The sequence below is a fragment of the Camellia sinensis genome, chromosome 7 (genome assembly GCF_055761805.1).
Source record: "Camellia sinensis isolate YWXY chromosome 7, ASM5576180v1, whole genome shotgun sequence".
Classification (NCBI taxonomy): domain Eukaryota; kingdom Viridiplantae; phylum Streptophyta; class Magnoliopsida; order Ericales; family Theaceae; genus Camellia; species Camellia sinensis.
In genome coordinates, this window is record NC_138967.1 from 87236298 (window position 1) to 87253351 (window position 17054).

General features: G+C 38.4%; 1 protein-coding gene across 2 annotated transcripts in view; it reads right to left on the reverse strand.

The window, feature by feature from the left end:
- Positions 1–723: 723 nt before the first annotated feature.
- Positions 724–17054, reverse strand: part of LOC114286271 (guanosine nucleotide diphosphate dissociation inhibitor 2) — a 28410-nt gene continuing 12079 nt past the window's right edge. For both annotated transcript variants that reach the window (XM_028229425.2, XM_082878519.1), the window contains exons 5-13: positions 16851–17023; positions 16394–16505; positions 16199–16279; positions 15995–16057; positions 15783–15884; positions 15173–15297; positions 11004–11214; positions 10852–10926; positions 724–965 (exon numbers count right to left, since the gene is read on the reverse strand). In XM_028229425.2, the coding sequence (XP_028085226.2) occupies positions 915–965; positions 10852–10926; positions 11004–11214; positions 15173–15297; positions 15783–15884; positions 15995–16057; positions 16199–16279; positions 16394–16505; positions 16851–17023 (993 nt within the window). In that variant the 3' untranslated portion in view covers positions 724–914. The remainder of the gene's footprint in view (positions 966–10851; positions 10927–11003; positions 11215–15172; positions 15298–15782; positions 15885–15994; positions 16058–16198; positions 16280–16393; positions 16506–16850; positions 17024–17054) is intronic.

Here is a 17054-nt window from a genome sequence, read left to right on the forward strand (position 1 = left end):
CTTTGCTGAATAAAATTATTTATAGAAATATTTAGTTTCAACTCAATTCCATTTCCTAAATTATGGAAATCATATCCTATTATTATATTTTTTTACTAGGTTGACTACAAAATAAATGACAAAAATATATTATCTTCAATTTAAAAAATAACAAAAAACTAAGTCTAATATCTTATTTTAGATACCTGTTGACGTGACATAGGAATACATAGGAATTCAAAAATGTGATGACACTCCTGCGCAAAAGTAAATATTAAAATGTATAATTAATTTTTTATTAAATATATTATTCGTGTCAACTTTGTTTCATGCAAGATTTACACCAACTTACTTATTTAATATTAATATTACTGACTCATGTCATAATCGTATTCATGTAAAAAATAATCAACTTTAACTCGCTAAATTCGTGTAGAGCTCAAATCATGTCAAAAATTCCCACTCTTAGCACACGCAAACATAATGCATCCTCTGCTTAGACAAGATCCAACACTAAGTTATAATGGCTCAACAACTACCAAGTTAGCTATGGCCATGTTTGGTGTAACTTATGAGACTGCTTATAGCTTTTTTTATTTTTTTTAGCTTATGCATTTTGATTATTAGCTTTCAGTTCGCAAAAAACTGAACCAAACATGCCCTTAAACTACCAAAGATGCCCTTATACAATTAAACTATCCACACGCTCAGCTACCGAGGCAATTCTCAATTCTACACATAAGATTCAAAACAAGCAAAGATTGATTATGAATGATGTTCTGTAAAATGAAATAGAGAAAACCAAGTTATAAATTCGAGCTAACTCTCAATAACAAGACCCAAGAAGAAAACATGTGGCTATCCATCCCATGGAATGAATTCAGTAAGAACAAATCTCACAATTACATGCAGTGCACAAACTAAAAGGTTTCTTCTCATTCTTCTGCAGCACTAGCAGCACTAAGATCCACGCTGAGGTCAAGAACCTACAGAGGGGAAAAAAAAAAAAAAGCATGTAAATTAAATAAATAAATTATTAATTAATATTAAAGCCCTTAACAAATTCATTATGGATGATAGAGAGGGTGGTGCCTTGGTTCATAGAGAGACAAGCATTTGTAAGGCAGTAGGAATGAAGAAACAAGATGGACAGTTATTTGGAAATATGGTGACTGCCACTCTTAAGAGATGCATCAACAAAAGAAATGATAACAAGTAATTGAACTTGGATACTCTACAACACAGAATTAATAAATAGTAGGGAGCTGTTATTTCCACGGCCCTCTTTTATCCTCTTCCAGAGGTCATTCGAGAGGGCACCCAATGTGTGAGGAGGAGAGATGTGGAAATGGGCGGTCAAACTAACCAAACTTTGTATTTATACAATATCTAGAACATAGGATAGAATCATCCAAGATTTCCTTGAAGCTGTTGCATGCACAACCCAGAGAGTCATGGATTTATTTAAGAAGGTAATCCAACAACATAAAAAGCAAAAATAATTCATTGCACATACAATGATCCCAAAATTATGCCCACGATACAGTCGTGATGCAAGATGACACCCTCATACTTCAATCACTTTGCTATTTTTTGCACAACTTTCCATCTATATCCATGCTTCCAAACACCCATTATTCAACCACCTCTCCCCCTCCCTCCCTCCCTCTCTGAAATTTGTTGATTTCATGAATTTCAGTTATACAGACACGGGCGACATGTGACACGACACAAATAGGTCGACACAAACATTTAAAAAAAATGTAGGATGCAACACATGGGAGATACATGTAAACTATATAATTTTATGAAATTATTATGTCATAAATATTAATATTTAAGTCCAAGGAAACAATTTTCGAAGTCCAAAGGAGTAGAATAATTATAAATTTACATTATTTTTGATTATTCATTGGATTCTAAGTAATTTAATTCAAACTTGTAATGTGTTTCATGTTTGTCTAAGTGTTGGGAAGCGGCCGACAAGTGTCGTGTCATGTCGGACATTACCTTCTTAGAAATGTCTATCCTTTGTAGACCATTACTAATCCTTCTACACACACACACACACCCTCTGGTACCCTACAAAAGTATCACTCTCTCTCTTATTGCTTCCAAAAATCACGACCTTGTTGATTTGAAAAGGGTGACAAATAAAGTTTTTGAACATTCTACTCATAGCCCACTGAATTTGCTTCCATAAATCATGTAGATTCTCCCTTGTGTATACGAAAGCACAATCCTAATGATGGCACAACCCTCAATTGGTTAGAGGTTAATTATCCACTTTGAAAGCATTAGGTGAAGCCCAAGGGCCCATTGTGTTGATCAGAGACTTTTGGTCCAACAATTATTGTTGGTAGATTTTATTATTATTACTAACATTATTATTATTTAGTTAGAAATTAAATAATTATTAATTACGATATTTTGGTTATGTTGTCAAATATTGCTAAGATTTAGTTTCCTATTTTAATTAGGGTTAATGGCCTATATATAAATATTAGATTTTGCATTGTATTATTCAAATTTGGACTAATAAATTGTGCTCAGGTCGTGGCCTCTTTGTATGTTTCTTTTCTCTCCTTCCCCTACTACATTCTACACCATCCAATCATGCTCCACACCCATTCCTTTGTTTTCCTTTAGAGGAAATTTAAATAGGTCAGAATAATGAACTAATCTGCTCTCCCGTAATTTTCACAACCCCTGGTTTCTCTCAGAATTGTTCCTCCTGTAGCATCCTGGGTCTTAAACCTGCGCTTGTATAGATGCCTGGTACACTTTCGGATCCTTGAGGTGATGGATTGCATTTTTGTTGAGTTGGTTGGGATAGATTAATTCCCATTTAGCTTGTAACTCTTATAATATTTCTTTTTATTTTATTTTGAACATAGGGGTGAGAAATGGAGACTTAGGCCTCGTTTGGGAACAGGCTAATTTAGCAACTTTTTGGCTATTTGGCTAAAAAGGTAGGTAAAAAAAACTTGTATGTTTGGGATGACTTTTTGGCTAATTACGAAAAGATGTGCAAAAAGTAGAGAGAAAAGAGAATATTTGACTTTTTGGTATGAGTTGTTGGTTTTTTGGCTAATTTAGTAACTTTTTGGCTAATTGACTAAAAAAGTAAGTCCCCAAAAGTAGCATTTTTGAGTGATTGAGGTTTGGCCGCACAAGCAGACAACTATGGGAACATTTCTGCTTCAGCTCCGCATGAGCGCCCATAATTCACCGCATGAGTGCCCATAATTCACTGCATGAGCTGCGAGGCGGCTGCACGAGCGGCAGGGGCCACTGCAGGAGCTGAAAAGTTGCGACATGGCAGCCTCTCAGACTAGCATTTTTAAAGCCACTCTCCCTTTTCTGCAGAGAGACATCCCCCCTCAACTTCATTTTACTTCATCTCACTCTCTTTATTTCTCTTATCTCTCTCTTCTCTCAACACCATTGTTACACACTTAAACCTTAGATTGAGTGTTTTAGAGTGAGAATCTCTCCAAAGTTATAACGTCAACATTGTAGAGCATGGCAAGTGCTTCAATTTGGTTCAGGCCAATCTTGATTTCGCTAACTTTCACATTTTCTTCCTTCTCCTCTTCTCTTCAAGAGGTAGGGTTTTCTTTCATTGGTCTAATATGAGTTTAGAGATGTATGTGTGGTATTTTGATAGAGAAAATTTGAAATTTTGGTAGAGATTTTGGAAATGCATGATAAGAGTTTAGGGTGTATGAGTTGGGTTGGGTTTTTCTCTGTATTTTTACTATCAAACTTATTTTCTTTATATAAACTTGCATGAGCGTATTTAGAGATGAGAAAGCTCCAATTTTGTAAAAAACCCTAATTTGTAATAGGATGATGAAAACCCATATTCATTATGTTATTGAATTGTTGAACTTATGGAAATGAAAACCCGTCGTTGAACGGAGGTGCACGAAGCACATTTTATGAGGATTGAGCAAGTGCATGTGTTGCATTGATTTCATTAAAACACTCTGATTTCAATTGAGTAATGGTATGGTGAATACGGGTAACGTATGGAGAATGAGATAATTTGGCTTGATAGTCCATGGTGAAAGACCAAAAACCGGCACGATGTAGATGCCAAGCTCTTTCCGGTTAACAACCCGTAAAGTTGGTAGTGATTAGGTGGTGTTTAGCGATGACACTAGCAGAGTAGTATTCATGGTAGCCTACTAGTTGATTAGGTGGTGCTTAGCGATGACCATTGGTAGAGTAGTGCTCATGGTAGCCTACTGGTTGATTAGGTGGCACTTGGCGATGATCACTAGTAGATACATGTACCTTGGTAGGATTTACCGGAATAAAAGGATGATTTGGATTATGAAATAATATTTTGTCGAACTTGTGATAAATGGTGGTTTGAGGAAAATGAAAACTTGTATTGTTTGAGAATGATTTGAGAAAGAATGAAAACCGATATTAATTTGAAACTGATTTGAGAAATCATCGAGAGCACCTTATATCTATATAGCATCATGATCATACCCATGTAGAAACATATTATCTTGTTAAAGGTTATTCTACTAGACTATATGTTCATCCTATGTGGATGAAATCTTTTTCAGTTATTGATGGCGTGCCACTGCAGTGAGTGGCCTTGGACTTGTGCAAGGGTTGGACAGAGCTCTCATGGAATGTTGGTCAAGGGCCTTTTTGATTCATATAATTGATGCAAGCCTGAGGACATATTGTTTATTGTTGGATATTTTATCCTATATGGCATACTAAATATTGTTTCTTCATTCATTTTTTTTAAGTTTATTTCTTGGTTTCGGATCTTGGAAATCCAGGGTGTGACACCTCCCCTATTTATCACAACTCCATTATTAAAGGATTTGTTGGCGTCTACTGTGAATTATATATTTTATATTATTCATTAAGGTTAGTTTGGTAGTTTAAGTTATTAGGGTGTTATTATGTTTAGATTTTATATTTGTGCTTAGCTTTTTGGTTGATTATTCAATAATATACTAATTCGTCTTCTCTGTTAACATGGTATCAGAGCAGGTCCAGCAATCCTAGCTGTCATTTACCTTCCGATGACTTGTTGGAGGCTTGCATTCGTAGTTCACAACTCGAGAATCTCATCGTATTTGCAATTCACACTTTTGTCTTCGTAGCTCTCCATGTTCGCAGTTCACAACCCTTCGATTTGCACCCTTCGAGAATCTTTGTTCAACACTCCTGGTTCTTCCCTTTGATTCTGGTTCGACACTCCTACACCTCCTGGTGGCTGTCTCTGTTTCAATCAGAGCCCTAGCCTTTCACATGAAGCAGTCGCCTCTCACACAGACCTGTAACTACGCAGATGCAGTCGTTCCTCTTCTTGACTTTGTTTTTCCCTCTAATTCTGATTCGATACTTCTCTGATTCTTGACTTCGACTGTTTGGACTATGTTCTACTGTTGAGCCCTAAGAACCTTCATCGCTGGTCTGGTTCAGTTGGAGACCTAGGTTGCGTATCTCACACAGGTCGTTCATCTCTCTCTCTCTCTCTCTCTCTCTCTCTCCCTCCTCTGCTGCTTTTCACTCTGCTTTGATTTCACTGCATTGTTTAATTATAACAATATGGTTGATGACAAACTGCAAGCTATCACCGCTAATTTGGATGGTGCCAATTCCTCTTATTGGTCTCATGAAATGAAAAATTTTATAATGGGTAAAGGCATGTAGAACTATGCTATTGATATAACTGTTAGACCTACGGAATCCAAAGACACGAGGCCAATGTTGCAAAATAGGATAAGGAAAATGCACAAATTCTTACTTGGTTTCATAATTCAGTTCAAACCACTATTGGTATGAATTTTTCCAAGTATTCTACTTCTAAACAAGTTTGGGACTATTTGAAAACTTTGTATCTTGAGTCTAACTTTGCAAAACAGTATGAACTTGAGATGTCTATTCGCAGTGTTAGTCAGAAAGATAAGTCCATTCAGGAGTTTTACAATGAGATGACTATTTATTGGGATCAACTTGCTTTAATGGAACCATTAGATTTGCAGTTACTTGACAGTTATACTAAGTATCGGAAGAAGCAACGTTGTGTTTAGTCTTTTATGGCCCTTCGTGATCAATTTGAGCCACTTTAGTGAGCTATTCTACATCGATCCCCCTTGCCTTCTATTGAACTTATTCCGGAAGAAACTCGGTTCAAGGTGGCTCATGGTGCTCCTACTTCCTAGTCAATTTTTGCCACTCCTCGCTCTTGCCCACCCCACCATCTCCTTTATTTCAAGTTACTATTAAGCCTAAGCCTCGGGTTTCCATGGATGAGTGCAGTTTCTGTCATCATAAAGGCCATTGAAAACATGCTTGTCCTAAACTTTTGCAGCCCAAGGGTTGTTCGTCTGGTCCAACGTCCTAGCCAATCCAAACCTTTCGTCCTCGGCCTCTATTGTGACTATCACTCAATTCGGTTTGTCTGGTTCATCCTCTTCAAGTAATATTCACACTTCGTGGATTTTTAATTCTGGTTGTTCACATCATATGACCACTGTTGCATCTCTTCTTAGTAATTGTGTCTCCCCTTCTTCTCCTATCACTATTGTTACCGCTAATGGTTCTTCTATGCCTGTACACTCTATTGCTTCTATTTCCTTTTCCCATTTGTCTCTTTCTCCTGTATTTTATGTACCTCACCTCTTACTTAGTCTTATTTCTATTAGTCAATTATCTGATTCCGGTTTTGACGTTGTTTTCTCTTTTGCTTATTGTGTTGGGTAGGATTGGGTATCCAAGAGGGCAAATTGGTATTGGGCATAGAGTTGGAGAACTATATATCTTGGACAACTTGCATATTCATTTAGTCGTGTCTTCTACTGCATTGTCTTCCTTTTGTTTAAATAATAAGTCTTTATTATTTTATATTTGGCATTCTAGGTTAGGCCATCTGTCGAGTGACCGTTTAAGGATGCTAGTTCGTTCTGGACATTTAGGCAATTTTTCAATTGATGATATCGTGGTTGTAAACTGGCTAAAATGTCTACTCTTACATTTAATAAAAATAGTTCTATTTCATCTTCTTCTTTTCAATTGATTCATACTGATGTTTGGGGTACTTTCCCTATAATTACCAAAGGTGGTTCGCAATATTATGTGTCTTTTGTGGGTGATTACAGTCGATTTACCTGGGTTTATTTGATGACTCAAAAATCTGATTTTTACAAAATATATTCCAATTCACTCCAGGATTCACACTCAGTTTTCCACCGCCATTAAAGTTCTCCATTCTAATTTGGGGGGTGAGTATTACTTGTCTGAGTTTGAGGAGTTTTTAGCTACTAATGACACTATTCATTAGTCTTCGTGTTCTAACACTCTTGCCCAAAATGGTCGAGCTGAGCGCAAACATCGACATCTCGTAGATATAGCTTGCTCTTTGTTGCTCTCATCTTTTGTCCCTTCTGTCTTTTGGGGAGAAGCTGTGTGCAGTGCTGCATATCTTCTCAATTGGATGCTTACTCCTCTTCTCTCAGGCTCATCTCCATATGAGCGTCTTCTTAGTGTTACTCTCAATTATTCTCTTCTTTGTGTTTTCGATTCTGCATGCTTTATGCTCCTTCCTAAACGGGAGCGCTCTAAGCTTAGTTCTTGTAGTGTCCTATGTGTTTTTTTAGGGTATGGCATTAATCAGAAGTGTTATGATCCTGCCACCAAAAAGCTATATGTGTTTAGGCATGTCACCTTTTTAGAAAAACTACCCTACTACACTATACCTTCCACCCCTGTCCCTATTACCAAGGATGAATAAGTTCATATTGACCCATTTCCTTTTGATGTTTCTCCCGATGAGTTTATTTCTAATCTTGAGGTCTCTATCTTGCCTCTTACAAGCACGCTTGATATCTCGCCAACTACTCCCTCCCCTGTTTCTCCAGCTCCCGCTTCCACTGCTCCTTTTCTTGTTTATCAGTGCTGTAAAGCACTTCCAAGCTCACCTGCCTCTACCTCCACTGTCCTTCCAGCTGTTTCTTTGGATCTTGCTCCTTCTGCACATCATTTTCCAAAGTGAGAGTGTTATCCTCCGAATTGGTTTGGTTTTGGTAATACATATTTTTCCCTTTTCTATTAATCTTTTCTTTCCTGTTTTCATACTTATTTTGAGCCCAGGTCTTACAAGGAAGCCTGTCATGATCCAAATTGGATTGCTGTCATGAATGACGAGTTAACTACTTTGGCTAACACTCAGACTTGGGATTTGGTTCCATTACCTACTGGCAAGAATGTTGTGGGCTGTAAATGGGTTTATAAGGTTAAAACCCTTGCTGATGGTTCTTTGGAACGGTACAAAGCTCGCTTGGTTGTCCAAGGCTTTTCTTAGGAGTATGGGATTGATTAGGATGAGACTTTTGCCCCCGTTGCCAAGATGACTACTGTTCGCACTATTATTTTTGTTGCTACTGCCCATCAATGGCCATCGTTTCAATTAGATGCCAAAAATGCTTTTCTGAATGGGCGCCTTGCTGAAGAAGTGTATATGCGCCCTCCACCGGGTCTCTCTCACCCTCCCGGTGTTGTTTGTCGTCTTCGCCATGCTCTGTATGGTCTCAAGCAGTCCCCTTGTGCTTGGTATAAGCGATTTCACTCTGTTGCACTTCAACTTGGCTTTTGCCCTAGCCATCATGATTGTGCTCTCTTTGTTCGCACTTCTGTTGGGCTTGTTCTCTTTCTCTTATATGTGGATGATATGATCATCACTGGATCTGATTCTAGTACTATTGAGGAGGTTAAGCATCAGTTGTTTTAGGAGTTCGAGATGAAGGATTTGGGGTCTCTTCGTTATTTTCTTGGTATTGAGGTTGCTACTTCTCCCACTGGGTATCTTCTCTCTCAGACTAAATATGCCCGTGATATACTTTCTCGTGCCAATCTCACTGATGGCAAAATTGTCGGCACTCCTATTGAGTTGCATGCTAAGTTTTCTGCTTCTGATGGCGTTCCTCTTAAGGATCCTATTTTGTATTAAGAGTTGGTTGGGTGCCTTGTTTATCTCACCGTTACTTGTCTGGACATCTCCTATGTTGTGCACATTCTCAGTCAGTTTGTTTTTGCTCCTCGTTCCACCCATTGGGCTGCCTTACTTCGTACTCTGCACTACCGTCGTAGTACTCTATTGCAATGTTTGCTGTTAGTTGCCTCTTCGGACTTGACTCTTCGTGCCTATGCTGATGCTGATTGGGCAGGCGACATCTCTGATCACAAATCCACTTCTGGTCTTTGTGTTTTTCTCGGAGCTTCTCTCATTTCTTAGAAGAGTGAGAAACAGTCTGTTGTTGCTCGTTCCACCGCTGAGGTTGAGTATCGTGCCATGACTTATGCTACTTCCAAGATAGTTTGGCTTCGGTGGCTTCCTTCTGATATGGGTGTCTCTCCTTCTAGTCCGACTTCGTTGTATTGTGACAATTAGAGTGCTGTCCAGATTGCCCATAATTCCATTTTCCATGAGCGGACAAAGCTTATTCAAATAGATTGTCACTTTGTCAGGCAGCACTTTTAGGCCGGCACTATTACTTTCCCTTTTGTTCCCTCCTCTCTTTAGTTGGCTGATTTTTTTACGAAGACTCACACTGCTGATCGTTTTTATTTTCTTCTTGGCAAACTTTCGATACTTTCTACGCTCGCATCCTCAGTTTGAGAGAGGGGGGAGGGGGGTGTGAATTATGTATTTTATATTATTCATTAAGGGTAGTTTAGTAGTTTAAGTTATTAGGGTTTTATTCTGTTTAGATTATATATTTTTACTTAGCCTTTTGGTTGATTATTCAATAATATACAAATTCATCTTCTTTGTTAACATCTACATCCCCATACAACAACTTTTCAAGCGTTGCAAGTTGCAACAATTCGCAACCATCCACTTCCTCAATTACCTACTGTAATGATAATATTCCTACTCTTCTTGTTGCCTATCCATTTTCATAATTCAAGAAATGCACCGCTACCATACAATATTTCTGAATCCAAACTATAGACTCCATTCCTATACTTCTTTAAATAAACCAACATCAAACAAATTGGCAGCCTCCCCAAACACTTGTACTACCCAAGAAATACCCTCAAATCTACTAAAATCAAATAGCTTCTAAATCTATTTCTTTTTGTGATTCTTACAATTTCTTCCCTTGATTCATCGTCAATCTGGGAAAAAAAAAAAAAAAATTATCTTCAATCTTATATATATTCTTATATAAGCTCTCGTTGTAACTATGCAGGAGATCTCCATAACACAATCTGGTGGTTGCACCGAACCAAGGAAGAAATGCAGAGATAACAGAAGATGAAATGATAACTGAAAATTCAATAGATACTTTAGTAAAGATTTGAAAGTTGTTTATTATTTGTAATCTTGCTTTTGCTGATGTTATTTTATTTTTTCTTTGAGCACTTTTAGTTCTCATTTGTATCTTTTGCACTTCCTATCTTCTTCTTAATAAAATTTCTTTGTTGTAATTAAATAAAAGTAATATTTGTAACGAAAAAATAGATACCTAATTGTTTACATCTCCCATTTCATAAGTTAAATAACTTCCAAGTACTTTGAACAAAATTAATACTATATCTTATGAAAATTTTTGTACAAAAAATATCATAAAGTGAACACCAATGTCAAATAAATTCCTTATCTAGGTTTTTAACCTTTTTAAAGCAATAATCATGATTTACCAACATATAAATTACTCCAAATCAAAATACAATAACAGCATAACAAAATAGATGGATAACAGCATAGTGAAATAGATGGATAAAAGCATAATGAAGACATAATATGCTCATAACAAACACTTGAACCAAGGGGGACAAATCTGTATGAGCAAGGAACTCATTGCTATGAAAAAAATTAGTTCATACCTTTCCAGTAATCAAGGTATACATATTGAGAACATCCATGACTGTTGACTCAAAGTGAGTTGTCGAATCATAACTCTGTTGAACACAGTGAGATAAATAAGCAAAATTACCAAATGAAAACAGGTTCAAGAATGGCATTTCACAAAACCCACCGCCGATATAAAACAATTGTCCAGCGAAGGCTCATTGACTGGTTCATATCTGTCATAAATATCGAAGAACAACTCATCCACAGGCCCTAGAAGATCAATTCCTGGCTTTAGTTCAATCTCAGGCTGATCAGTCTCTGCCTCTGTTGATACGAATGCAATGAATTTGCCCTTTGGGGCAACATTGTGAGTAAAAGAGCAACAAAAAAGATACCTGCACAATCTCAGAGCGACTAGATAAGACAACTATAAGTTGATATAAAACCTCAAATGTCGGTATTTGCTCATTTGCAATACCAAGCTAAAACAATTGACTTTATTAAGTAATGGATAGATATTGGAGAATTCCAAGAGGATAAACATTCCATGTACAACCTTCCTTTCCCATCCATGTGACACCAGTAAGGTCTTCAGCTTTCAAGAAGAATAAATCGTACGGTCAACATCTCTTTAGGAATTAGTACCAACATCTCCACCATTACACAGACAAACTGATAACCATTAAAATGCTACAGCTGAATAGGCACTGTAATTTATAGAAAATCACTTTAACAAATAGAAATGGACGAAGACGCTCTTTAATGCCATTGTTAGAATTTACCATCACCTACCACACACTTACCATCACCTACCACACACTCACCTACTACACTCACCTACTCCTCACCTACCACCACCTAACCTACATCTATATAATCAATCAATTGTAACAGAATCATATATCAATCAATACACATCAATCAATAATATACATCAATTTTTCTTACATGGTATCAGAGCAGGTTTAGAACCTAGTATTTTTTGCTTCCCGGCGGGCGGCAACCTCACCTTGGCCGCCCGCCGGACGATGAGAAAACTAAGCACATCACATCTTCTCTCTGTCTCTCAATTGCATCGCTTGCACTTCGATCTGAAAGAACTTCACAAGCGATTTTTCAAAATCGAGGAGCCTGTTCGAGTAGCAAGACCTCGCGCACTAGTTCCACCACTTGACCTTGGCGCAACTTCGCACAAGCTTTTTAGCATCACGTAACTGATCAGTGAACATTGCTGTTTCTTTCTCCGATCGATCCAACACTCTGTTTAGATTCTTAATTTCTTCGATCTTTGGGGTAATCTGATTCAGGATCGACTCAACTCGTTTGACGATGGACTTGAAATACACGGCTTTGATTGCCACATCCTCGACAACTTTCAGTAGTTCCCCAAACGCAGCTCCCAAGGCTGCGCCTCCGACGAGCGCACCAGCCATTGATAGTCTTTCCAAACCCTAATTCAGGGAAATTGGGATTGAAGAATTTTTGGGGGTTTGTTAGTGAACTAAGTTTATGGACGTTGAAAGGGAAGCAACAGTGTGGTTGGCAGAGAATGGCGTCGACAATGACGTCTTTCGATCAAGCTCCTCCTGGCGACTCCAGATCTGGAGAGAAGATCTTCAGGACCAAGTGCGCTCAGTCCCACACCGTCGAAAAAGGCGCTGGCCACAAACAAGGACCAACTTTGAATGGCTTTTTTCGGAAGGCAGTCTGGCACCACTCCTGGGTATTCATACTCTAATGCTACGGAGATAAGTACCTGTTTTTTGGAGCACTCAAATGAGACCCTTTTTCAGCCACTATCTCTCTCTCTTCTTTTTACTTCCGTTTTTCAATACCTTACACACCACCTCCACTCACATGGGTTGTTCCCACTTTTCATCATCCATATTCCACTTTATTTTTTTTTTTTTTCTTTTCTTGTTTTTTATATCCTCCACTCCCTCTTTTTCTTCTCACCCACGAGCCTACTTTATCATGTTTCCCACTTTCTATATTATATATATATATATATATATATATATATCTTTTTATTATATTATAAAAAAAAAAAATAAATAAAAAAAAAAAAAAAAACACAAAACAAAAAAAAAAAAACAGGGACAGACGAAGAAAACGAACTGCATATCCAACTCCTTTTATTCATATCAGGGGATCAACCCCGATCACACTTTTACATAAAAAAAAAAAAAAAAAAAAAAAAACCACATTCCAAGGTGGGATTTTTCTTCTCTATTCTGCCGCCAGTCTCTTCTTTTTGCCTCCGTCCTGGGCAGTCCTTGACGGTGTTGCCTCTGTGTTTCCCATGCCACCGAGCACATTCAATCCCCCCTGCTCCTCCACTGCAGCATATGGAGGACCTCCAAATCGAAACATCACGGTGGCCTTCCGCTTCAGCTCCTTGTTTTCCGCCTTCAGCACACTTAACTCTGCTCGCGCATCCTTATACATGCGTTGGAGCAGAGCCAGCTGGGAGTTTAAATGCTGCACCTCATTTGTCCTACTCTGCAGCCGGTTCGACAAGTTTGTGACCGCCGTCATGCTTTCCACACATGCCTTCAGAGTATACTGATTTGCCTCCACATCCGACTGCACTGCCATTCTTTGCTCCACCGACCGCATCGGAAAGTTCAACGGAGCAAACTCCGGGGCGCTTGGTTGAGTTTCCAGTGCCACCGCACCAGTTCTCTCTCTTGTTGACTCGTTGAGGTCGGGAAAGAGGGTGAGCAGTCCACGGGAAGACGAAGACGAAGCCATTTTCTGGGCAACAGAGTGTTACAGAATATCTCTCGCAACAGAGTGTTACAGACTCTCTCTCTCAGCACAACGAAGAGTTTTTTCAGACTCTCTCTCAGCACAACGAAGTTTTTTTCAGAGGTTTTTCGCAGCTTTTCTCTGCCTCAGCCTCAGCCTCAGCATCAACCTTGGTTAAATAGCCAAGGCAGCCACGCGCATCGCGCGCCTCTTGCCACCAGCCGACAACCGGGCACGCAAGCCAAGGCGCCCACGTGCCTCGCCATCATGTCCGGCACACCTTTTGATGAATTGGGCACGCCTTTTGATGGCACGCTTTTTGAAAGATTGGGCACACCTTTTGAGGGTGCGACTTTTTAAAGGGTCCGACAAGACTCTATAAACTGTCCCGACATTTGATACCGGTTAGTTTTTTCAAGGGTCCGACAAGACTCTGTAAACTGTCCCGACATTGATTCCGGTTAGTTTCTACAAGGGTCCGACAAGACTCTGTAAACTGTCCCGACATTGATTCCGGTTAGCTCCTTTATGGGTCCGACAAGACTCTGTAAACTGTCCCGACATAGATTCCGGTTAGTTTCTACAAGGGTCCGACAAGACTCCGTAAACTGTCTTCTACAACGGTCCGACATAACCCCATAAACTGTCTTCTACAACGGCCCTACATGACCCCATAAACTGTCTTCTACATCGGTCTGACACCACCATACAGTGTCCTCTACATGGTTATGACACCCCCATACAGTGTCCTCTACAACGTTATGACACCACCATCCAGTGTCTTCACCAATGGTCTGACACGACCATACAGTGTCTCCTATCCTTTTTTATTTTTATGTATTTTCTTGTTTTGTTCCTCTCTTCAAACTCAAGTTGGTTAGTTTCTATCCTCCTTGAGTTTGCGGGGGGCTGTTAGAATTTACCATCACCTACCACACACTTACCATCACCTACCACACACTCACCTACTACACTCACCTACTCCTCACCTACCACCACCTAACCTACATCTATATAATCAATCAATTGTAACAGAATCATATATCAATCAATACACATCAATCAATAATATACATCAATTTTTCTTACAGCCATAAAAAGAGATAATGAACACATTCAAACAGACTACATCACCTGCTTTAATTTCCACAGAAGACCCAAAAACTACACTAATTTGATACAATCAGAGAACAGAAGCTTATTAAAAAAAAAATTGTCTGCCAGTTAATCAATTGATTATACCAACCACAAGCATATTCTTCCTCACCCAGCCACGGTGATCATAAAACTCAAAGGTCATTTTTTCTTAATATTTGGCATGTACGCTGTTCCTTCTCTAATTTCAATATTAAGTCTGCTTCCCTAATTAGAAGTAAAAAATATATTTATATATATAGTAAAACCCGGTTATTGCTCTTGCTAAATCACAGGACTTCTCATCTCAATGTCCCCCAAGAAAGTTCAGATTATACCCTACCAAGAATAAACCACCGTTTATATCTTAAATAAGCAACATAAGCCATACATGTACTCGCATAGTTAAGAAATCTAAAATTGAAATTTTGAATTTCATCTCTTTCTCAAAGATGCAGGAGAACTCACATATCTGATTTGCGACCCAACTGCTTCTGTGGCAGAATAACCTGCACTGAGTGAGAATTGTTGGTGTTTGGGATTGGGTGGCCCATAATAGCAATTGCCCTTGCAACCCTGCCAACTCTTCTAACCTGTCACACACCATACTTCACAAATTCAAACTAGTTTCTATCAAAATGACAAAAAATATTAGCTCAGATAATGTTCACAGCGTTTAGTTGCGTTTTTCAATCTAAACCCTCTTATGACTGCAAATTAGTGTCATTTTAGACTAAAAAGGTATTTTTGTACTCAAGTTCATATAAATACAAAAGGATGAGGCTGAGAACTCTAATTCACTCTATTCCCATTATCCTACACTACCTCTGTCTCTTTTCTCCGCTTCTTCTTCTCCTCATGGTAAACTAAATATATGATGGCTTACAAATGTATTATGCACATCACATATATTTATACTTAAAAACGAAAAATAGAACTTATAATTTATAAATAGAATAAACAGCTGTAGTTAGCATGCTATTGCATGAGCCCAAGCAACCTATAGGCTTCACCCAGAATAATTTCAACCAGCAGCAGGAAGGCTGGAATAAACTCATCAGGCTATAATTAGAGTTACCTTGTTGGGTAAGTAAGAAGGATCGCATACAACTTTCTTGCACCTAGCAGTTTCCCCTTCTGACGTGACGCCAATTACCTTGCCTTCTTCATTGAACTCTACCTGGCATTTAAGCAAGATCAAATTGTATGCTAACCTTCAAGTAAATAAGTTTATTGCAGAAAATAAGGAAAATGACCTTCAACACCGAGAAACATGACAAAAAAAAGTACCTTGCACACGGGTTTATTCAACATGTATGTACCCCCATATACAGCACTGAGCCGAGCAAATGCCTGAATGAACAAATCACCATACAAAAGTAAACGGTCAACATTAAAAAAAAAAACCAAGTAAATGAACAAAGTTAGTACAAAAAGAAAATACAAAATATTAAAAAGAGAAGATACAGAGAGAGAATAATAAGACAAAAGAACCTGAGGGAGCTCTCCAAGTCCGTACAATGGGTAAATGTATGGTGATCCTCCTTGAAAACGTGCAAAAGACTCAGAATAAAGCTGTCACACCATTGCAAGAAAATATTTTAACGAAGACTCAAAACTTGGACCTTGTAGTCTAACCATTGAAACCAACCGAAAGAGTGTAAAGCATATATCCCATGCATTTTTCACCTTCATTCTTTTCACAGTATCCAATGCAGGCTCATTTAAGTAGTGGTCGTCTCTGTGAAGTGCCACTGCATGACCAATAAAGTCGAGAGTGTTATCATCCAGACCATATTTCCTGTCAGAAAGATAACTGCACTGTAAGCAGAAGGAATCGTTTGTTGATAAAACGGGGTAAACTGAATTGAGAAGTATGCCAAAAGGGCGTAACTATTTCCCATCAGAAAAAAAAGAGTTAATTGCACTGTAAGCAGAATGAACTTTTTGTTGACAAAATCGGTAAAGTTTCAGGTCATGTTCAATTTTTCATGCCCAATTCACTACAACACCCATAAGAAAATGCCAACCAGAAAGTACCTTCCAAAAAATCCAAAAATGAAAACTGCATATTGCAGAGATAATAATTGAGAACACCTTTCAGATATATACGGGACAAACACTAAAGCAAAGATTAAGAGCATACGCAATAAGCTCTCTCGTTGTCACTCTTGTCAAATCCATCCCATCATGCGTTTTGGGATCATTTTCATCATAATCTTGGACATAACTCAAGAACTTGCCAGCACGGCGCTTTTCAAAAATGCCCATAAGAGGAGATTTGATGGCCTCCATGTCAGTAGCCGGAACCTTGTGAACCTATTGTATAAAGCTTATTACAAGTTAAGGT